The 18810-nt window shown below is 31.9% G+C and overlaps 1 protein-coding gene across 1 annotated transcript; it reads left to right on the top strand.

Moving 5' to 3' along the window:
- The first annotated feature begins 4160 nt into the window (after positions 1 to 4160).
- LOC11428201 (protein STRUBBELIG-RECEPTOR FAMILY 2) lies at positions 4161 to 10952 on the top strand. The gene is made up of 18 exons (XM_039828007.1): positions 4161 to 4223; positions 4303 to 4419; positions 4524 to 4580; positions 4657 to 4678; positions 5840 to 5966; positions 6232 to 6300; positions 6411 to 6476; positions 7098 to 7169; positions 7671 to 7742; positions 7877 to 7942; positions 8019 to 8084; positions 8181 to 8521; positions 8763 to 9034; positions 9127 to 9392; positions 9494 to 9644; positions 10093 to 10214; positions 10303 to 10459; positions 10539 to 10952. The coding sequence occupies exons 1-18, from the start codon at positions 4161 to 4163 to the stop codon at positions 10719 to 10721; spliced, it is 2289 nt and encodes a 762-aa protein (XP_039683941.1). The 3' UTR covers positions 10722 to 10952.
- The last annotated feature ends 7858 nt before the right edge of the window (positions 10953 to 18810 follow it).

Below are 18810 nucleotides of genomic sequence, written 5' to 3'. Positions count from 1 at the left end.
GATTATCATAGTTTCAAATTGCAGGAATTTATTTGATGTAGATTTGGTTGCACGCGTGTAACATCGCGATTGTGAAAATTGCAAATGAATGTTGCAGTAGCTATTGCGGCTTGAATCTATTTTATGTTTGCATTGAATTTTTATTTTTTTTTAACTCTCATCCCCCGCAAATGTAATTTGTCATTCAGTCTTAACCTATTTCAAATTCAATTTTTTGTATGTCGGTAGTGTAAGAAAGTTTTATATATGCCTCTAGTGATGTGTTCCTAGTTCCTACACATTTAAATAGAGGAATTCTATCTACTGAATAAAGAAAAGTGAAAATGATTACAATTATGTTCGTATCACATTATGTCCATTGTTGATGGATGAGTCCGTTACCTGAATGTATACTTTACGGTGGAATAACTACATAATTTGAACCCAAAGTAACTGGAATTTCTTTTGGTAAACACGTTCACGTACATGTTTGCAACTAAAATCCAAACATGCTCGTGATGTGCTTGGTATAGTCTTGGCAAGTTTGGGTTTTTATCCCTGGTAAAAAAAAAAAAAAATCAAATCCATCTATAAAAAAATTTGTTTTTTAAAATAGTCATTGGCCCCACTTATTTACTGATTTGTCACATTTCTGCCTACGTGGTATTTGTTGATCGTGTAACTTTGTACAGTTGGCAGCCACGTGGAAATTGTTTCAATTTAATTATTTAAAAAACTTTTTTTAAAAACAAAAAAAAAGATTTTCGATATTAAATAAAACATTTCATTTTAATTGATTTTTGAAATATATAATAAATACACAAAATATTAATTTCAAAATTTAAAATGTAAAAATAATTAAAAATTTTGGAAATTAATTTTCGATATAAAAAAATTGAAAAAAAACGAAATTAATAAAAAAAAAACATTTATTTTTTAAAATGCACGAGATAGGTTCGAACTATATATTCCGAACAATTTTAAGCCAATTTGGATTATAAAATCCAAAACGTGTCAAACACACCCATGAAAAGTCAACAATTTGAGAGAAAATAGAGTGTTTCGATTATATAATCCAAAATGTCGTGGGAGGGAAATGTTGGTGGTTGAAGGCAACTAGCAACGAAACATCATGGGAGGGAAAGGTTACGAGTGAACAATGAGCAATCGCACTAAAATCGCCTAAGCACATGTTGATTTTTTCCATCAAAACAACATTACGACCGACTAAGACTACAAATTACAACTTAAAATACAATCTTTGGGCTACAACTCAAGCAAAAAAAATAGGTGCAAAATCTTGACCAAGCAAATATAGAACAACGATAGGGCACAACAATAAAATTACCTTCACACGACAATCAACAACAACATTCTCAAACAAACAAAAAGACGCAAAACAGACGCATACAACAACATAAATATAAATATAAGTAATATTGATAATAAATAAAGTGTCAATTAGTCAATTACATATATGGTCCAAAAATACTAGAAACATCACGTATCTCGCGCGTTTCGATTTTCTACTGCATACCCTCATGTATCCCCGATGTATTTGAAAAGTAACAGACAATTTTTATTTATTTTTTAAATAAAATTTAATCTTCGGATACTCTTCCAATATGTATTAGGTTGGTATCAATGTAGGACACATATCGAATACCAATACATAATTTATTTTGAAGTATTTGGACTTCGAAGCATATATATCATCGTGTGAATGCAATGCAAAAGTGTTTACCTATAAGTGAAAAGAAGTCCGTGATAAAATAAAAACGTATTTTTTTTTTAAAAGAATAATGTTCTATTTATATTTTTTAAATGATGAATACAATGTGTTGTATATATTCGGTACATCCAAAGGTGAAAATCACTACCGTATACATGAGGAACCTCAAACCATCCTCCCAAAAGGGATAATACTTAGTAGTACTACTAGACTATAATTTTTTTTTTTAGATCCATATCTTGGAGAGGCCCGGTTCCATTCAGCGATTTGCACAACCCAAGATCCGACCCTGGATCCACCCACCCTCAAAAACAAACTTATTACAAATACAAAACAAATTAATTTTCAAAAAGATGCATATCATACATTTAATTTTATAAATAACCGTTCTATAAGAAATTTGTATTTCGTCTGTTAAAGTAATAAGTCAAATTTAATACGAATGAATTTAATAAATATAATGAATAGTAACTAGAAATAATTATATATTTTTTTGAAATAAAAATAATTATATATATATATATATATATATATATATATATATATATATATATATATATATATATGTGTGTGTGTGTGTGTGTGTGTGTAAATTAACTTTCAATGATTTAACTCTTTATTTCTTTAAGAAAATGATTTAAAAGTTGATAGGCCTACTTACAAATAATAAATTAGTTTAGGTACCTTATTAGATCTTGTGTCAACTTTGACTAAGGCCCCGTTTGGATTGACTTATTTGAGCTTATGTAGGCTTATCTACTCCCATAAGCTTTTTTAAAGGTGTTTGGGTAAATAAATAAAAATAGCTTATCATAGTTTCATAAGTTGCTTATGCCATATTTCAATAAGCCTAAGTTTTCAGCTTACCCTTCGGCTTAACAAGGAGCTTATGAATTTATGTAACCTCCTTCGATTCTCTCTAGATCCACTTTTTTCAAAACATATATTTTAATTATAATGTTAGTTATCTTTGACGGTGCAGGAGTAACAAAATTGTTATATACTTATCTTACTAAAGTAACACACGTAACTAAGATTTTACTATTATTTTTTTAAGGAAGTTTTTTATTTTGTTTGTTACGTAACAAAATGAAACTGAATAAAAAAAAATAAACTTAACTTAATATTTTTTTAAGGACGAATATTGATTAAATTATATATATATATATATATATATATATATATATAATTACTATATTATAATATTGTTTTTTACATCTTGATTAATTTTATCAAAAAAAAATTGATAACAGTGGTTCGATTCTCTGATTTTTTTTGTTAAATTAAAAATATTTAAAATGTCGATAATTGCTTATGCAATGTCATATCCAAACACTTCAATTTATGTAAGTACTTTTTAGTGTACATATCCAAACATAAATATCTTATCAAATATAAGAGCTTATGATGTAAGCTCTAATGCTGTAAGCCCTAATGGTATAAGCATCTATATAAGTTGTTTATCCAAACGGGGCCTAAATGTTGTTCAGCGGAAAAACTTAATTAAAATTTTTAGTTTCGGAACTTATTTAAAAATTTCCAAATAGTTTAGGGACCTAAGGAATAATTAAAACTAAAGTAAATTACACTCTCCTTCCTTCAAAGATGCTTGAATTACACTCTTCTCCCCTCTTCTGTTAATATATACACTCTTTTCCCCTCTCATTCAAAATATATTAGAAAATATTTCATTCCCCTTCCTAAGAGAAGCTTGAATTACATTCCCCTCCCTTCTTATGTTAAAATCTACACATTAATCCCTCAATATTTTTTTTATTTCTAATATTCTAACAAAAAAATAATAATCTAACATACTTTGGAAAAAATGAGAGCATTGCGGGTCTATTTTAATATAATCAATATTTGAATACATATTTTTAACTATTTTTTATTGACAATTTCATTAATACATAGTTTTAAACCCTAATATAAAATATAAAACAACCCAAAATAAAATTAAAATATGTGAAAATTACTAAAGATAATAAAGTATGGTTATTTAAAATTTAATTTTATACTCTAAAATATAAAATTAATAGCAACATATTTAAATTTAATTATTATTGACATTTAAATTATAAAGACATGAATTTATATTTCTTAAATGGTGGTTCAAAATTAGTATATATCATGAACATATTTATTTAAGTTAAAATAGATTAAACATATTTATTTAAGTTAAAATAGATTAAAGTGTAGTGCATATTTAATTATTAAGGGAGGGGGTTGTAATTCAAGCATCTTATAGAAGAATATAAATTTTTCTTTTTAAAGAGGGGAGTGTATATTTTAACATAAGATGAGATGGATGTGTAATTTAATCTTAAAACTAACTATTAGTAATTTTGTGACCGTTAAAAATTTATTTATAAATACTACTACTTTCATTACTCTCTCTCCAAAACTCTCTCTCTCTAAAGAAACTCTCTCTCTCTCTCACTCACAAACAATGGAGTACTCTAAGAAAGTGTTGGATGATCTTGCTTCTCTTGCTAATTTGAAGAAGCTGAAGGTACAGTAAAAACCACATTTCTTTGTTAGTTTGAATTGAATGGTTTTATGTAACACTACATGTATTTAACTTTACACAGGACGAACAAGAATTGCTAAAACCTGATTTGCTATCTTCGTTGAAACGAAAGCTTGATGCAGAGGAGAACATCCTTGCTAAAGAAGATGAAAACATAGCGAAAGAAATTTTCTCCAAGGTAGCTATTTCTTGATGAATTATATTTTTTTTTTGTTGGTAGAATTAATTAATTTCTTTTTCTTTTTAAATGAATAATTTTTGTTTTTTTGTTATTTTAAAAAGAAAAGGGAAGAAGTGCATAGAATCAGTGATGAAGAATTTGAAAATTCACATAAGAAGGTATATTTATTCTTCTTGTTCTTGTTTTTTTTTTTATGCGATTCTTGTTTGTTTTGAATGCCAACGTGTGTTGCAGATGGATAATATGCATGTTGGGGGTAAAAGAGCCAAAGCGTAATCAAAACAATGCGCAAATCAAAGTGATTAAGAAGCAGAAGCAGAAGCAGAACAATGCAATAACAAACTTGTGTGAAACATATAAGGAGGAGGAATAGAGTTGATTCAAGTTTCATGCTTGATGTAGATTTTGTTGGAAAAATGATTGTGAAACGTACGCGTGTAACACTGATTGTGAAAACCACATATGAACATTTTTTAATATCTCATCTCTTACTTTAGTTTATTAATTAACTATATCGTGGAGTTTAATTTATGTATGTCGATAGTGTAATTATACATGCATGTTGACCTATAATTTTTCATTTTCACTTTATTTTATCACATTTCAAGGATTTATCAAACATTTTTTTAATCAATGCAATAGCTTTTAACGTAATAAATGGATAATTGTCTTAAAAAATCAATAATGAGTAGAATTATTTTTTGGCGGTAAAGTAACTGAATCGTTAATAAGTGGGACCAATTAACAAAAAGCCCAATAAAACTGATGACAGTAATAAATCCCACAATGCTATTTCGCGCCAAAAACCAACCAAAACTGTTGAATCGTCTTTCTCCCGCATAACAAACTCCGTTACGTGGACCCCACCTCACCGGAAACTAACTCTCGCCGCCGCAAAACACCATTTTCACCGTCACAGTTTCATTCCTCCGATTCTTGATTCCATTTTCTTCTTCTTTTCTTCAAAATCTTCAACTCCATTCAATTCCTCTCTTCGCAAGAAACTACACATGGTAATTCTACATTTGCTTCTCAACTTCGAAAACCGATGAAAACGCAATGAAAATTCACTTATGCTATTTCTCTGTGTATTTTCAGGAAAAGAAGAACAAAGAGCATTGTTAATAGTTTCCAATTCTCAGAAAAATGATTCGTAACTTCCTTTACCTGCTTCTCAATCTGGTTCTCTTCTCCTCAATTTTGATTTCTCAGAGCTTGGCGTTAACTCATTCAGCCGAAGGTAACTTCGATAATTTTTCCAGAATCTGGATTATCACTGTTGAATCTTGATTTTCTAATTTTGTTGTTATCCTGAAATCATGATCCATTTAATTTGATTGTGGATATGGATTAATTTAGTTTTTGGATCTTTTAGTATACCCTAATTTTCTTGTGATTTTTTTTGTTGGATGAACAGTGTGGGCACTACAGGATCTACACAGGGCGTTGAATTACTCGGAGGCGCTTCGAGGATGGAACGGGAGTGATCCTTGTGAGGAGTCTTGGACGGGTGTTGCTTGTTCTGAGTCGTCGGTTATAAGCATGTAATGTACCAACCTCAATCATCATATTTCTTACTTAGACATTGTTTTGATAAACAGCTTAATTAAGGACTGTTTTTATATGTTATCCTCAAGAGCTTCTGAAAACAGCTTATGAACATGTCATGAGATGGTTTCATAACCTCTCTCAAACAGTTTTATAAGTGCTTATTATACCAGTAATTAAGCTTAAGTAAGTCAATTCAGTTAGACCCTAAGATCAGAATGATATTGATAATTGGTATCCGTGTTCTATGTCAAAATGCAGAAACATTCAAGGGTTAGACCTCACTGGGAGTCTATGCAGGCTTTATAATCTCCGAAATTTGAAACAGCTGTGAGTGTTTTTGATTTTGCAAGGCATTAGTATTAGATTCTTATATCAGGATATGTGAATTTCAAGTTATGCTATTAATTAACTTGTTTCCATATTTTTGGTTTTTGTAGGGATGTCAGTTCTAATAACATAGTGGGCGAAATGCCGTTTGGTTTACCCCCCAATGTCACACATATGTAAGGCAACTGTTCTTCTCATTTTGTTCACTGCATAACTGAATTTTGTGCTTGCTGATAGGCATACTTCTATCTTTAGCACTGTGTTTTTCTTGTGATTATTTCAATGCAGACAGAATGCTTGCTTTCTTGTAACTATTTGAGCAAAATTATTCCGCACAATTTTTTTCTTTGGAGATGTGATGTAACATTGCTTGAAGTTCACTCCTTGATTTAAATTAGATACATGATTAGGTTTATAAATTATTTAAACTCATTCCATGTTATGCCTAACCAGAGATGGTAAAAGGAGTGAAATGAAATGAAATTGAATATTTAAGGACTGAGTTATATACAACATGCAAGTATATTTCTAAGGATCAGAATACCAGTTGATTAGTTATGTTCATATTGATTTTAGACCAAGCTTAATAGACATGATAATAATACAGAGCAACAGCTAAAGCCTTTTTTTACTAGTAGGGTTGACTACTGTATCTCATGATGCCATAATGTCTTTATCAGTTGAAAATAAAATGTTTACATTTTTTCATCTCTTTTGAGCATATGATATATTATAATGATTGGGCGCTTTACTAGTAGCTGTGCAAGTACAATCATCTTTTTTATCTTGTGTTGCAGGAATTTAAGCCACAATTTCTTAATTGGACCCATTGGTGACGTATTTACTGGCTTAGATAATCTCAAAGAAATGTATGGCTTCTTCTTTTGGATTTTTTGATATCACAGTACGATTTAAATAAAATGAATAGGTGACTAAACCAGTACAAAACTTTAGATACTTGAATCCTTGAAATTTTATGGATCTGTGAAAGCAAACCATGAATGCAATCTGAACTTTTCCAAATAAGGATCAAATAATATGTGCAACATTAAAACTATATAAAATTTAATATATTAAAGTAAATCATTCAAATCAAAATTAATAAAACCAAAACATAGATATGTACTCCTCTTTATTGCTATATTTTATTGAAGACACAAAAGTTGAAAAGCACCTGAGAAAGGCATCGATTATAAAAATATAATATTTTGTATGTTTCACTGATTTAAAGGGATGTGATAAGACTGTGTAATGAAAATTGGATCTGACTAGGTTTTGAGAAAATGATATTCACAAAATGCAGATGCTCTGACTGTTTTGTTCAAATTTCATTAAATGGAACCTCACAACGGGTGATTTCCTTTCTTCAGGGACATTTCGTACAATAACTTCTCAGGAGATCTACCAAGATCATTTGGTTCCTTGACAAACCTTGCCAGACTGTAAATTTCTTCCTTCCTATGTCTTATTTTCGCTAAACTTGATTTACGTATCATTGTATACTCAATTTTGAAAGGAAGAACTTTTGTTTATAGGGGTCTGTTGGTTTGATCTGAAAATTGGTGCTTATTTGCAGGTTCTTGCATAGTAACAAATTCACTGGATCAGTTGCCTACCTGGCCGAACTCCCACTTACAGATTTGTAGGATTATCTCTAACATTTTCCCAATATATGTTTACAGTTCTACTACTATTTGCTTATTTGTCTGTCTTGCCAGGAACATTCAAGATAATCTGTTCAGTGGCCTTCTTCCACGTCATTTTCAGCACATAAAAAATTTATGGTTAGTGAACAACTATTATGAGTTTGATCACCATATTTTATTTCATCAAACAAAAGTGAACACATGAAAGTAATCATTCCCTCCACTCTAAAATAGGATTGCTGGGAATGAATTCCATGCAGCGGACAACTCTCCTCCATGGCCTGCTCCATCGGAGACATTATCCGTTGAACATAATATTAGTCACCCACCCACAACTAATGCAAATGCCATCAAGAACTATGCTCCTCCGGTAGTAAGTGAGCACAAGCCTAAGAAGAAAAAATTAGGTCCTGGAGGAATTGCTCTTATAGTTGGTGGAGGAACACTAGTGGCTGCAGGTCTGGCACTACTTGTTGCAATCCGTTTGAACAAACTGCATCCTCAAAGCCAGAACTTGAATTACTCAGAAAGCAAGGATATCTCTTTGCATTCTCATCCAACCAGTGCAAGCATAGGTAATTTATACAGAGAAGCATATGGATAGTAAGGCACTCTATAATCTGTTTTTGTCATTTTTGCTGAGAAGACCTTGATAAAATCTTGAAAAATAATACGAATTTGAGATTGTATTTGAAATTCACTTTTTTTGTGTAATAATCAACTAGCTACCTCACTGAGTTAGGATGCCATTAATATTTCTGTGAATTCATTTCTAATGCTAATCATGCTATCTTTTTTTCTTCCTATTGGTGATAGAGGTCTCTTCTGCTGAACTAGACGACATGCCACTACTCCCACCTGTTAATGTTGCATCTCTTTTGGGTCCAATGAGATTTCCTTTCGTGCGCCATAGCAATGTGGAGGAAACATCAAGAAGAAGTTTTTCCAAAAGAGGCAGATCCACTGGAAGGACGAAAATTTATACCATAGCAGAGCTTCAGCTGGCTACTAACTTCTTTAATGAAGGCAACCTTCTGGGAGAGGGATCTCTTGGTCCCGTTTACAAAGCTGTATTTCCTGAGGGCAAAGTATAATCTTAATCTATTTTTCAAAACTGAAATTTTCTTTGTATCGTGTTTTGGTTTCAAATTAATGTAACATTTTTTTCGTTTTGTTGAAGAATTTGGCGGTGAAGATCATAAACATGGCGGGTCTGTCTTACAGAGAAGAGGAAAAGTTCATGGATGTCATTTGCACGGCTTCCAAACTGAAGCACCCCAATATCGTAGCACTCAATGGTTACTGTTTTGAGCACGGAGAGCATCTTCTTGTTTACGATTACTTTGGACATTTAACTCTAAATGATGCCCTTCACAGTGGAGCAAGTGAACCACTAGCGTGGTTCCAACGTCTCCGGATTGCTTTAGGTGTTGCTCAGGCTCTGGAGTAAGTTCCATGCTGCGACTAAAATTCTAGACTTGTTCATATGAAAGTAGAATTGTAGGTAATACTGTCTTAACTCTAAAAAGTCAAGGAAATGTTTTCAGCTATTTGCACTCGGCGTGCTGCCCTCCTGTCCCCCATGGTAACTTGAAGGCTGCCAATGTTCTACTGGATGAAAATTTGACGCCTCGTGTTGGTGACTGTAGCTTGGCTATTTTGAGACCATTCATGAAGAGCAATCAAGTTAAATTTCCAGTAAGTCACTGCAAAGATTCTAGTGGCTAAAGTTGTAACTGGCATTGAGCAATAGTTTAATTACCAGAAGTTTTATTATCTTTTGGGTGGTTTTAACTTTAAGTTCTGATTCTTTTCATAACTTGCACCGATTGAAATGTTCTGGCATGAAGCCTGAAGGGGGTTGCACTTTATTAGGTGCAATAGCTAAGGATGTAATCTGAGGGTATAAGTAAAAGGAAAGTAAGGGTTGATTTAAAAGAAGTATAGTTTAGCATCAAATAAAAAATTATTAGAAACTAATTGGTAGGTGGTAAAAATTATTTAAGACAACACAGTTAAACCTCAATGTAGTATAAACCAGCTCTTGCAAACTGAATCAGAAGCTTGACAACAATCTTCTTAAATATGCCCGTTTAATAATTATTGGAGACAGACTACTGATCAATTTGGTGGCTGTTGGAAACAGGCTACTGAGACTACAACTGCAGACAGAGGCTATGTTCCAGCTGACCTCAGCAGAAGGAGAGATGTATTTGCCTTTGGGGTATTGCTTCTGGAATTGTTAACAGGAAGGAAACCTTTCGATAGGTATGCTTCTCAATGTCTCTTCTCTTACAAAGGATACAAGTGTAGTTTCATTTGAATGATGATACTGTTTTCTTTCAATTCATTACAGTGCCAGGCCAAGGGAAGAGCAAAATCTGGCGAAATGGGTTTCCCACAGGCTTCGTGATAACATGGGCTTGGAACAGATAGTGGATCCCAGTATCAAAACAACATTGTCATCCAAGGCTCTTTCTGGTTATACTGATATCATCTCCCTCTGTATGCAGGTATTAACACCTAATGGTATAATTCAAACTCAGTAAGAAATTGAAAAACTTAGCGATTGTTTGTGTCTTTTGTGTACAGCCTTCAAAACAACTTCGTCCCCCAATGTCTGAAGTTGTGAGCTCTCTTATATCTTTTGGCCAAGAGTTCAACTTTGCAAAGAGTGGTGTAGCAGATGGTGCTGATCTATTTGAGAAGTCTTCTTTCTGTTCAGCCAACACAGGCTTTGTAAATTCGCCAACATCCAGCCACCTATCAGCCTGATGTACAACATCTGTGTGTAACATAGAAGTCAACTGGGAAATTTGCAGTTAATGTCAGTTCCAGCATTTTTCTCTGTAAATAGCCATCGGTGCAGTCCTGCTACAAAACATCTGCACGAGAAATACGAGTTTTTTTTAAATTGTCAGCATTTTTCGTTGGTTAGAAATACATGAGTTTTTTTTTTTTAAATAGTCCCACTACACGAGATTGCTTGTGTCACCTGTGGAAGGAAAAGAAATACGAATGAGCTTTTTGTAAAGGTTTTTTTTTTTGGTTGAATATGGAAAGATACGATTTTATTTCCACTTAAATAAATAAATAGGGACTTGGCTTCTCAGAGTGAAACATGATAATTACATCCTCTAGTCTCAATTATAAGCAATTTTTCAATTTTTAGATGATAAGTATATCATTTATTCAATGAATCTAAAAATGGAAAAATTGGTTATAATTGAAACCAGATGGAATAATTTAAAATATCTAAACACTAGTGTATATTTGGTATTTAATTAAATGATTTGATTCATGAGTTTTATGAATTTCAGTCAAAGATAAATTATTTTAAACTTGTGTTCGAATAATATTTGAACTATGCTTAATTAGATTATACTATCTCTGAATAATATGATCACTTCCTATGATACACTGAGGGTTAAGATAAAAAATAATAGCTATTCAAGAAAATTAAGTGAGCCTCTTTTTTTTTTTTTTACTAATGAAAATTGAGTGAGCCTAATCCTCCTTCAAAATAAAAGGTGATAGATTGTTTGAATTTTTATGTATGTCTTGGTGGAAGAAGAAACTATTCAAGAATGAGAGACTGGTTTATTCATAAATAAATAAAAAATGATAGATTGGTTGAATTTGTTTAAATTTATCTAAGGTTAAAGATGCTTTACCCTCTGCAATATAGGTCATTTTTTGTTTTCCCCCTTGTTGTACCCTGATTTTGGACCTAAAAATACTCATTCAAATTTATTTTCTACCACTGATACTTGTCAATTCTCTGTTATTTTACTCTGAATCTTTACTCTCCTTTTAAACGTATCCTACTGCCTCTGTCTGTTTTTTTTCTTGCATGACAAATTCATTCGAAGAACTCTCTGAAACATCGTATTACATTTTCTTGCATTTTATTTCAAAAATTATACAAAAGGGTATTTTGATCATTTCCTGCAGTGGAACCCATTTTAATCCCTGTGTTTGTCTCTGAGTCTTTTCAATTTGTTTGTACAAATCTTTGTTGAGTCTTTGTTTAAAAACCATTTCAAAAATTGCATCTGAGTCAGTTTGAGTCAGTTTAGTCCCTAGGGGCATTTTGGTCTTTTCCTGTCAAAATTTCGGCAGAGAGGTATTTTAAAATACCTCATTTTTGTAACTGGTTCATTTTAGTCCTTTTGTTGATTTTATTTTTGGTTTCACTTTACGTTTTGTCCAATTTACCAATTTTAATTCAATTTTATTTTTTAATTACATTTTAGTCCATTAAACAATTTCCAGAATTGCATTTCAGTCCACTACTCTTTAAAAATTGCATTCTTAGTCCTTTTTTTTTGTTTTGCTGTCCAGTCCTTTAATTTCATTTTTTTGCAGAAAGGTCCCAAAACAGATGTCCTTTTCTCATTGGTCCAGAATCACACATGGCAGTCTATAAATAGACTTTTTCTGCACAGATCCATTAATCACACGCCAACTCAACAAACACAATCAAATTTTCTCTCTCCTTTCTGTTAAGATCAAAAATCAGAAATTCTCAAGAACATGAAGAACACCAAACCCTAATTTTCTTCAGAAATCATAGAAGTTCATCAGAAATCAACGAATTTCGTATCAATTCTCAGAGATTCGTATGAATCTTCATCACTGAATTGAAGATTTCCCTACAATTCTAAGTGCGAGCTCACATCGAAGCAAGCTCAAGCACCGATCACAGGGAATCTCTCGCGTAGATCTAAGAAGCAAGAAGCAAGCTCAAGCACATAATCACAGAGAAAGAATCGGAGAAGATGAAGAAACCAAGCCAGTAAACCGATTTATTTTCGGTCCAAAGAGAATCAAAGAGTCGTCAAGAACATTCAAGTTTTCCGAAGATTTTTCTATCAAAAGCTTCAACCAAAACTCAGGTAAAACTCATCTTTCTCTTAAAAAGGTTTTAATCACGGTTAAACCTGCATGAAAACGAACAAACAGATCTAAAAGTTTCCAGAACCATAAAAATAAAATCGTAACCGTAAGCAACAAACCTAGATCCATAAGGATCCAAGCTTTGTTTGTGAAAATCAGTGTTGGATTCATGTTTAGGGTTTAAAAGCGAACAAGAAAGTGTAAAAAAATTGAAGTTCTGGAATTTTTCTCGTCGGAACCCTAACTGCTTACCGGAGAAGATGAAGTTTCCGGCGGAACCTTCATCTTCTCCGGCCAACCACCACCGGAGAAGAGAGAAGAGAGAGAAGCTCTGAACTTAGAGAGAGAAAGAGAGTTTGCAAGTGAGTTAAACCGGTGCCATGCCTTTTAAATAAGCCAAGGAACCGGACCGGTCCAGAACCGGTCCAATCCCTTTGATTCCTGGCCGTTTGATCTAGGGTTTCATAACTCTGGATCAATCCTGTGGCTCCCGCGCTCCCAGTTTTTTTAGGTTTTGGGTTGGGCCTGTTTTCCTTTGGTTTTTTTACGTTCTTACCTTTCTTTGTGCTATTCACACCGTTTTTTTTGTGCTATTTGAACCTGTGCCTTGATCAAAACTTTGATAAAAATTTCTAGAAATTTTAGGCATACTCTTTGTTGATTTCTTATTGTTTCTATGACATTTTTTGCATGTTGAGCTTGATAAAAATATTGCATGATTAATCCATAGCACTTTAATTCCTTTTGGATTATTTGTCATGATTTTTTCATCATATTTTTATCATTAATGTGTTAGTATGTGATAAAAGCCTTTTGATATGTTGATGTGAGATGTTTATGCCTATAATCATATGTTGATCTTGCTGTTTTGGATTGATTCCTTAAATCTTGACTTTGTGAACAATGTATGTATATTCTAGAAAATAATAAAATGCTAATCCTACTCCAAAAAGATTGGCATGAAACTAGGCTTGCGTGTTTCTAATAATCCTACGTTATAGCTTGAGATAAAGAAAACCATTTCAAAACTTGCTATAGCATGAGAATTAAAGGCCACAAATGCTTTAGGTTTCATACCAAAATTTTAGGGTTTGATGTCATTTTATTCACCATTTTTGTGTCATTTTGCATGCTTTTGTTTCTTGGTACTTTTTACGTTTTATTTTACTAACAAGTTTATCTCCATATTTCATACATCTCATTAAGCATTGCATCCCTATTTCAATTTTACATAGTTTAGTTTTTTTTGCATTCTTTTATTTTCATTTGGGAAATGTAATATTTAGGTAGGTTTTTATTTCTTGTAAATTTCTTACAAAGACCATAGAATGTAACTAGGACAATGTAAAGGACTATGGACACTATAAGGGATGTACACCGACACAAGCACCGACACGCACACACGTTGCATGATTACCGTTTAGATGTATGCATAGGAAACGCGATCTTTAGACAAATGCCAATTTTCAAAAAAATAATAAACTAATTCCATCACTCAAATTTTTCCAAACAAACCTTGGAGTCAAAACTCCATTGATTTTCTTCCTTTATTTTCTTAAACAAATCCGAATGAATCCTAATTCCTACTTAGACCTTTTTTAATAACAATTGAACCAACCATTCACCATTTTTCTCTCTTATGCCTTTAAGGCCTCTTTCTTTTTCTTCAAAACCATTTTCCAACAAAAATTAAAATCAACCAAACACACAAAAACAATTTTTGAACGAACTACGATTGGTTTTGATCCCTTAAAAGGGTACGTAGGCAATGAGTCAAAACTCCTCCAAGCCAAATAAAAATAAGATCTCAAACATCTTCTCTCCCCCATTCTTCACTCAGATAAAACTTCTTTTCTTTCAATAAGTAGGCAATAAAAATAAAGCGTAGAAATAAACTTAGGAGAACGGTTCTTATGGAGTACCATAATCGCTCCGGGTGCCTAACACCTTCCCGTAGTGAAAACGACCCCCGAACTTAGAAACTCTAAGGGTTTTCTCCATTTTGCCCTTCCCAAGAAAAAACAGAGAATATCAAAGATTGAAAGGTTCAAGCCTAATTTATGACTTGACACCCGAAAATCGCGATAACACCCCTGTAAAATATTTTTTTGATTTACCCCCAGTAAAAAAAAAATTGGAATACCCCCTAATAGGTCATAAAAAAACGACTTTATTTTATTTTTTGCAGAATTTTTTTGTTTTTTTATGACCTATTAGGGGGGTATTCCAAAAAAAAAATATTTTACAGAGGGATAAATCAAAAAAACATTTTACAGGGGGAAAATCAAAACTTACATATATTACGGGGGGTAAAGCACCATTAATCCATTTATCTATTGACATGTTAGCGAAGCTTTAATAACATATGATATTCTTTGTAAAAAAAAATTGATATTCGTAAGTTGTTTTCAACTTACTTTTATGAACTATTTAGCTTATAAAAACAAAAAATAATTAGTCTGAGTTTTTTTTAATAGAATACTGTGTGTTATCTTTGTATTAGAAGTAGTTTACATATGTGATATTAGTGCAATAGTGCTTAATTAAATTTTTAAATTAGAGATCTTTTAATCATTTTGGTTAACACAATCATATCATGTAATTTCGTTGGATATTTATATCATCAAATCATTCAGTCTTATATTGTATTTTTTTTTAAAGGAAATAGTTTATAGTTTTTCATTAGATATTAAATGCCAAATATAAGAAGGTACATCATTAAAATCATGAGAACTAGCTAAGAATGTAGCCTCTTGAGCTAAATTATGAACAACTTCGTTCGTTTGTCTCCTACAAAACTCTACCTTAGAGTTTCCAAAATAAGAATTACACCGCTTCCTACAATCATCAATAATGACTCCAAATTATGAGATACCATTGTTACCCCGTGTTGAAATAGTCTACAATCCTCTTGACATCCAACTCAAAATTGACATTTGGGAGTTGTAGATCAGGAACCCATTAGATAGCTTGTGACAGACCCAAAGCTTCTCTTATATTGTATTTTATATTAATCTATTTTAAAATAACTTTAAAGGTAGACAATTATTGGATTTTGATAGTGATGATACTCAGCCAAACTTCGATGTAGTTAAGAATTTCCATAACATTCCTTCAAAAAAAAAACAAAGAATTTACATAACATTTTTTTTAAAATATTTTCATGAAATAACAAAATTATCACTCAATATTACTTAATATATAAGAGATCAAATTATTAATTTATTTAGGTAAAATTTATCAAAATAATATATTTACAACTTTAATAATTAATAAATTTATGGATTTTAATCAAAATAGTTAAATTAAAACACACTTGGGTGGGTTGATCAGGTGGTATTGACTTGGGACTTGAGAGTATGCTCCTCTTCAAGGTCGCAGATTCGATTCTTCCCAGTGCTAGTTTAAGTGCGTTAATTTAACTTCTTAAAAAAAAAAAAGTTAAATTAATATTAATTATGCATAAAAAATAATTATAAATAAAAAATATATAAAGATCCCTAAAAAAACATATGGGTTGTCCAGTAAGTGATGCTCAGTTGGTAGCTAACATGGATAATTTGTGCAGGGGTCGGGGTTCGAACCCCGGATTTCCCACTTCTCCACATAGGCTCCACATAAGCTACTAGGCTACTTGACAAAAAAAAACATAAGGGGTCAAGTTTGAATACTTTTTATAAACAATCACCATTAGATCAACTATAAATTAATTAAATCCTACATGACAATTCGACTCGACAAAATATTACTTAGTTTTAAGGGTGTTCACAGTTGATAAGTGCTAGAAAGTTGTAATTTAAGTGATATATTTTAGGCACTTTTGTTACTTGTTTTGCAAGTTATTAAGGGAAAAGCCGAGAAATAAGTGATTATTGCCCTTTTACGCTTTATCTATCTTACTTCACCCATTTGTGCAGGATTTGAACTCAAGACATCAAGCAAAGAGAAGAAAATGAAGAAAAGTACAAAGAGGCTGAAAAATGAAGATCACTCGCCTCCAACTCGCCATGGCGAGCTTCAAAGGCGAGCAATTCCATAATGCAACAAAATTTACACGCCACCAACTCGCAATGGCGAGTGGCAGGCGAGCTTACTCGCCATGGCGAGTGGAATGACCCGCGAGGCGAGCTAGGGCGGTTTAGCCGCTCACAGCTGACGTGGCACAAACCCAATGGCGAAGGAACCTCAACTCGCCATGGCGAATGAATGAGCTCGCGAGGCGAGTTGATGCAGAGTCAGAATTGTATAAATAGCCCACTCAACCATTTCATTGGGATACTGAGTTTTATACTTAGTTTCTCTTAGTTTTTCATACTTTTCATTTTACAATATTTCTAGAGAGAAAGATAGGGCTTGTTCTTCATAGAGTGAGAGTGATAGAGAGTGGATTCTTCATCTTTTGTTGAGAAATCACAAGTTGTAATGAATCTTTCTTCTTCAATTCATTCTTTCAAGGCTTCCATGACAATGAGTAGCTAAATCTCTTTTGTTGGGATTAGAGGTACTTGATCATAGCTTAACATGTAATCTTTTGATCTATAAATATATGGTTCTAGCATTTGATTTGATATTGATGTTATTCTTGCACTTTAATGTTTATGCTTAATTTAATTGTGATTGAGAAATACTTTTAAATCTAGGTTTAGAATAACCATCTATCAAAACATAGATTCTAGACATGGAATCGATGTTTTGATAATCACCTTTTGTATCCAAACTTAAAGCTTTCTTATCATTCAATAGATTGAGAAATCATCGATTGAACAATAAGATCGACTCTTGAATCATTCAATAGTTTGAGACATCGACGATTGAATGATACAATTGATTTCACAATATTGTTTGGACACGAATGGTGTTGTCGAGGGATACGTGATAATATCAAAGAAAAGCTAGAATCCATATATGATCATTAGGTTACGTGTGACGCTCGATCAAGGAACTCCAATCCTAACAAGTTTTACGCCCTATTAATCTCAATTTTATCATTTGCAATTTAGTTACTAAAACAAACAACCAATTATCTTTTAACTTAGAATGATATTTGGTGTCGAACGGTCCGCGATATCGCACTAGTCCCTGAGGAGACGATATAAATACTTACAATTGTTTGATGCAAAAATACTACATCAACAATATGGTTTTTTTCGGTTTTGAGATTAATAGTCATCTGAATCGTAAGATAAAAAAAAAACATGCGTTTTTGTTTGGTTTGATTGCCTTTTAAAATAAAAATCAAACCAAACCAAACAAATGAGGTTTAAGTTGGTTTGGTTGTTGGAGATTTTTATGAGACAATACAATATTTTTTAAGGAACATTAAAATCAAGTTAAAAGCAACTTATTTTCAACAATGTTTCAAAATAAATCCAACATTACAATTTTAATTCTATCCAACAATGTATTCATCAACAAAACCCAAATTAAAACATAGACCAAAAAGCAAGCTTCTTTCAGTAAAATATGCAAAAGATTGAAATTTCATAGTTTTTTAAAAGTTTTAATTGAATTTTTATAATTCTAGATATATCTAACATAAACATGTAAAAGTGCAATTAGAATTGGATTAAAGCACATAAATACATCTTTGAAATCAAAAACATAAAAGAAAGAAATTTAAATAGAGAAAAAACATGTCATTATATAAAATTTTCCATTGAATTTCAATGAGTACTAGGTTGGGGCACGAAAATTTAAATAATGTTTCTTTTATGTTGTGGTTTAATTCTTTAAAAAAAAAAATGTTGGTTTAGTTCGGTTGGCAAAATAAAAACCGCAAACCAAACTAAACTATGCAATTGAGTTAAAAATAGTTTAAATGCATTCAAATCAAATGCAACTTTTTTTATTTAGATTGATTTGATTTGCGATTTTTCTATTTATTTTTTGAAGGTTAATCTTAGTTTATCCACTTTAATTCTGACTCTTACAAAACAATTTGAAAGAAAGAAAATAGATTTATTAT

This window comes from Medicago truncatula, chromosome 7 (genome assembly GCF_003473485.1).
Source record: "Medicago truncatula cultivar Jemalong A17 chromosome 7, MtrunA17r5.0-ANR, whole genome shotgun sequence".
In the NCBI taxonomy this organism is placed as follows: domain Eukaryota; kingdom Viridiplantae; phylum Streptophyta; class Magnoliopsida; order Fabales; family Fabaceae; genus Medicago; species Medicago truncatula.
This window is presented reverse-complemented; position numbering and strand designations above follow the sequence as displayed.